At 43.5% G+C, this 5021-nt stretch overlaps 1 protein-coding gene across 1 annotated transcript in view; it reads right to left on the reverse strand.

Annotated features, from left to right (window-relative positions):
* The window catches only part of BCORL1 (BCL6 corepressor like 1), a 43734-nt gene extending 39204 nt beyond the window's left edge, over positions 1-4530 (reverse strand). Inside the window, exons 1-2 of the mRNA XM_090265245.1 lie at positions 4168-4530; positions 2535-2664 (exon numbers count right to left, since the gene is read on the reverse strand). Of these exons, the coding sequence (XP_090121371.1) occupies positions 2535-2620 (86 nt within the window). The 5' untranslated portion in view covers positions 2621-2664; positions 4168-4530. The remainder of the gene's footprint in view (positions 1-2534; positions 2665-4167) is intronic.
* Between the last annotated feature and the right edge of the window lie 491 nt (positions 4531-5021).

Raw genomic sequence — 5021 nt, forward strand, 5'->3', positions numbered from 1 at the left:
TCAGGACCTAAAATCAATCCCAAAATTTCTTCTGAACAGAGATAATCCTGGGCTATTATGCTTAAGGCTTTGTTCAACTTAAACCAGAACTGGCCATAACCTTTCCAGGATGGTTTCCTATTATTAAAGGCTAGCACCATTGTCAGACCAGGCCTTTTATAATAAAGTTCCTGTCGGGCCCTGACTACATGATATACACCAGGCTCCTTATCTCCTAGCCCCTTCCAGCTTTCCCTGCTTTAGTTTCACCACACCCCAAGACCACCTTTATTCCAAACAGGGTTCTCCCCAGACACACCATCTGGGAAATGCCAACCCTCATCTCAAACTCCTACTCATTTCTCAAGCCCCAACTCCAAGGTCACTGCTTATGGGAAGCCTTCCCTTATTCCCCCAGAAAGTTTGTCATTCTTTCATCCAGACTCCCACAGGACCTGTATATATATCACTCACTACCAGTGTCCTGTGATGATTGATTGGCTCTCAATGGGTTTAATGCCTGTTGACTGCAGGAATGAATGGGTGCAAGAAAGGAAGCAAGAAAGCAAACAGAGAGATTTAGCTGAAGTCTGACTACAGTCAGTCGCCTTTGGCCAGCAGAAAGGCCCTGCCCCAGGTGCCTGCAGTCCTCACTGCATCTGATGAAGCTGGGAAGGCTTCCCAAACATAACTTTAAGAGTTAAGCCACAGGTGCAGCTTTATACCCAAAACACCTTTAGTTCTACAAGTTGTAAAGGGCTGAAGCACAGCCTAGACTATAGTGGAAAGGTGACAATAAAGGGTAGATGAGATCAGAAGTGGCAAGGCTTAGAAGGTCATCTTAACTACTAGGCATATTTGGTTATTTAACATCCCAATAAAGGATCATAAAGAGGGAAAATTAGGTTTCAGGCGCACTCCTGCTCCTTTCTCAGACGGCATTTAGAATGCACAGTGAAGGAAGGTAACTTGTACATTGATTTTTTTTAAGGCTCTAGTCCAGATCTCTGCATCAAAGTCTCAGCCACTTATAACTAGTTGCCAGTGAATACTTACACAAATCAATACCACTACCCTGCGTTCCCCAGGCCATCCCAAAGTAATTATCTAATGCCATACTTCATGTGTAAAGGAAAATCTTTCTCATGCAGAACTAAGAAGAACTTTGTTCTTATTTTCCTTGGTCTTGACTTTTATATTCTAAAATTAAACTCCTTTTAAGTCTATCTCTAACTTGTTCCTCAGTATAAAGAATATTAAGCTATCAGGTGCTAATGGCTTTTAAAAAAATAAAAAAGGTCTATTTTCCTAACCTGAACTTCAGACAAGTACACACTTCCCCAGCTAACAACAGAAAAAGAAAGAAGATACACACAAAGACATCCATTCCTTTTCCCTTCAAAATTGCCAATACTCCCCCACATAAACACACACACCCATGCACACACTTCAAAGATTTACACAAGGGAACACCAGATTTTGAATCCTAGAAAAAGCCATATCATTCTGTGTTCCGGGTGATTGATCTGATATAAAAAGTTGGTGGATTGAAACAACAGCCAAATACCAGCAAGCATGGGGGAACCATGCCTTCTCTAAATATGGGAGAGGCCCTGGCCAGGTGGTTCATTTGGTTGGAGCACTGTCTTGTGCACCAAGGGTGCAGGTTGGATCCCAGTCAGGGCGCGTGCACGAAGCGGCTAATCAATGTTTCTCTCTCACATCAATCTTTCTCTCTCTCTCTCTCTCTCTCTCTCTCTCTCTCTCTCTCTCTCTCTCAAATCAATGAGCAGATCCTCAAGTAAGGATTAAAAAATTGTTTTAATGGGAGAGGCATTGCAACATCACACACAGGTCTTTGGCCAAGGCTTATGAAAGTAAAATATAATATAAAAAGGCCAGTTTGAGTGTTCTTAGTATGGTGCATGATCAGGAAATGGCATAGGTTGGTCAACGAAATATTTTGGTGTACAGAAAACTGAAAACACATACAGATCAGGCAGGCATCACCAACTCTCAATTTCGTATGAAAACTACATGTTAAGCAGTTTGATCTCCCTTTGATACTTCATAAGGATCTTACTGTAAATCTTCATTAGCCTCGTGAGGCAGGAAAGCACTAGTCACCAGAATACTCACTACAGTATCCAGTATCCAGTATAAAGCTGAATGATAGAACTGCCTTTCTTCCAGGCTTATATCAAGGGCCAAAAATATCTCATGCATATCCTTGAGCACCAAACATGAATGCAGCAAATAGAAACTGCAAGTGCCTGAGCTTCCTCTATTCCACCATCTGACAGTTCTTAATGAGTAGACAAATACTAGTTGGTAGATGGTCATCTGTTGGCCTCCTCACCTTCATCTGAACAGGGAGGACAAGGCAGAGCAGGCCACTCACACATCCCTGCCCCATCCTATCTCAGAAAAAAATGAAAAATGACCAACAGTCACCTCACCAGGGTCCCTCCCCGGGCCCTGCTGCAGCTAACTCCTTTGGTGAGTAGGCATCACTCACTGGAAGTCAGCAATAGTCACCTTCCCAGCCTCCTCACCTCTCCTCGGTGATTCCACACATGCGAATCCGGTCAGAACTGGTCCAGTTGTGTACGCCGCTGTAGAGCGGTGCTGTAGAGATCATGACAGCCACTCACCACCAGATAGGACCTGCTGTGGCCACTTCCCCTGAGGAAAAAGAACCCCCCGCCGAAATCAAAACTTGTAACCACCTGCTTAACCATCTTTAACAAGGAAACACTTAAATAAAGGTAATTGTAGCACCAAAATGTTAAAGCAGTTTCTCTCACAAGTCAGCCTGCTATGGGAAATTAAAGACCAAAGACGAGGGAGCACCAGCTTTCTAAGAATCCATAGATTTCAGGATGGAGATGAGGACTCTGTTAATCACCTAGAATGCTTTAAATTATCGTAAAAACAGATATGCTTGAGTGTTTGAGGGAATTCAATCTATTTGAGACAAATGAGATGACAGTATATTTTTCTACACATATTTTGCCTAACCAACTACAATTAGAGGGTCGTTCCCATATGTGAACACTGAGTTGAAAGACTACTGGGGATCTTTTTCTCGTCAACTCTAATACATGGTTACTGAAGTATTTGAGTGATGTAGCCCTTCAAGTATACACTATTATGACTTCAAGCTGAGAGTTATATAGATATGATGCATATATCTAACCTGCTTTAAAGCTCCCTCCAAATCAGGTGCAATATTCCTTGTACTGATCACAAACAAGCAAAAAATTAAAATTGAAAAAACAATGTTCCATCAAGAACCACATATTTCTGTCCTTCTTCCTTCCTTCCTCCCGTCTGTCATCCCCATGACCTACCACCCCTTCACCAGCCCAAGTCCAGCTCTCGCTGTTCACAACCACTGCACAGCCAATTACCTTCTAGAGAAAATGAGGCATCAAAAAAAAAAAAAAGAAAAAAAAAAAAAAAAAAAAGAAAGAAAGAAAGAAATTTATCCAATGAGCTTGTCTTGAGACCCTTAAACTCTTGGCTTAACTTATTAGCCGAAAGTTTTATTCATCAAGACTCAACTGAACAGAACCCTACAGTGATCAGAATGTTATGCTGTTCTATACTTTATGAAGAGCAACTCATAATAAAATATAGTTATATTAGGGATTTATTTCATTTATCTGTTAAACAATTCTCAGAGATTGTCCACATTCAACACAATATTACTATTCAGTCAACAAATATTTATTGAGCTCCTACTATATGCCAGCATTGTCCTGGGTACTAGAGATTCAACAATTAACAAGCCCTGGCACATGTGGCTCAGTGGATTGAGTGCCAGCCTGCAAACCAACCGAGGGGTTGCCGGTTTGATTCCCAGTCAGGGTACATGCCTGAGTTGATGGCCAGGTCCCCAGTTAGGGGTGTGTTGAGAGGCAACCAACTGATGTTTTTCTTGCACATCAATGCTTCTCTCCCTCTCTTTCTCCTTCCCTTCCCCTCTCTCTGAAAATAAATAAATAAAATCTTTTAAAAAACAATTAACAAAAAAAAAAACCCTGCCTCCACGGAGCTTATATTCTACTGGTATGAGATGGACAGTAAACACATTAAATGATTGTATGTTTATAGTATGTTAGAAGGTGGTATGACAAAGGTTAAGGGGCCTGGTAATGGTCAGGGGAGGAGGGGCAGACTTACAATTTGAAAGTGGGTGACCAGGGTAGGTCTTGCTGAGGAGACATTTCAACATCTTGAAGGAAGCAAAGGGATGAGCCATGTGGATATCTGGGGGAAGAGCATTCCATGGAAAAGGGAACAACCTATGCAGAGGTCCTAAGTCTTGAGGCTGCCTGCTAAGATCAAGAAAGAGCCAGGCCAGGATGGCAGACAGGGAGTGAGCAAAGGAAAAGAGGCAATAAGGGGTGAACAGCGCCACATACTCCCATTCTCTTCTTGGTCCTCACCCTACCCCCTGTCTCTGTAGCATAGGCTACTGCTGCCCTCACCCTTTTCCCTGTGCTTGCCCCTCTCCTGGCTGTTCTAACTCAGTACCTGATGGCTTCTTTAGGGAACTTCTCTCCCTCCACCCACCCCAAAAACCTGGCCATTATCATGCTTGGTCTCTCCTCACCTCCTCCTCACCCTGGCCACCCTCTGCAATCTCTTCCTCTTTGTTCTCTCTTTCTCTTCTGCCCCCATGCATCTCTCTCTCTCTCCCTTCCCTTCCCCATCAATCCCTCCCCTATTTCCCTCTATTCCTCATCACCTCCCTCTTCCCTCTATTATTCTCCCAGCCTTCTCTTTCTTCCCCTCTCCCCTGTTTCTCTTCTCCCTATCTCCTATCTCTCTGGCACAGTCCTTTCTCCAACTTTCTGCCCTTTCCCACCTCTCTTGTCCCCCCCCTCCTCACCCCGTTCTTTCCCTCCTGTATCTTGATTTCCTCTTTTTCCCTCAGGCTCCACTCTCTCCTCCCTCTCCCCTTCCTTTCCTCCCACCCCCACTCTTCTTCCTCACATCTCAGCCTTCAGTGTCCCTTTCTTGTCCTCCTCTAG

The sequence above is a fragment of the Furipterus horrens genome, unplaced genomic scaffold, assembly GCF_987537825.1.
Source record: "Furipterus horrens unplaced genomic scaffold, mFurHor1.1.pri manual_scaffold_17, whole genome shotgun sequence".
NCBI classification, from domain to species: domain Eukaryota; kingdom Metazoa; phylum Chordata; class Mammalia; order Chiroptera; family Furipteridae; genus Furipterus; species Furipterus horrens.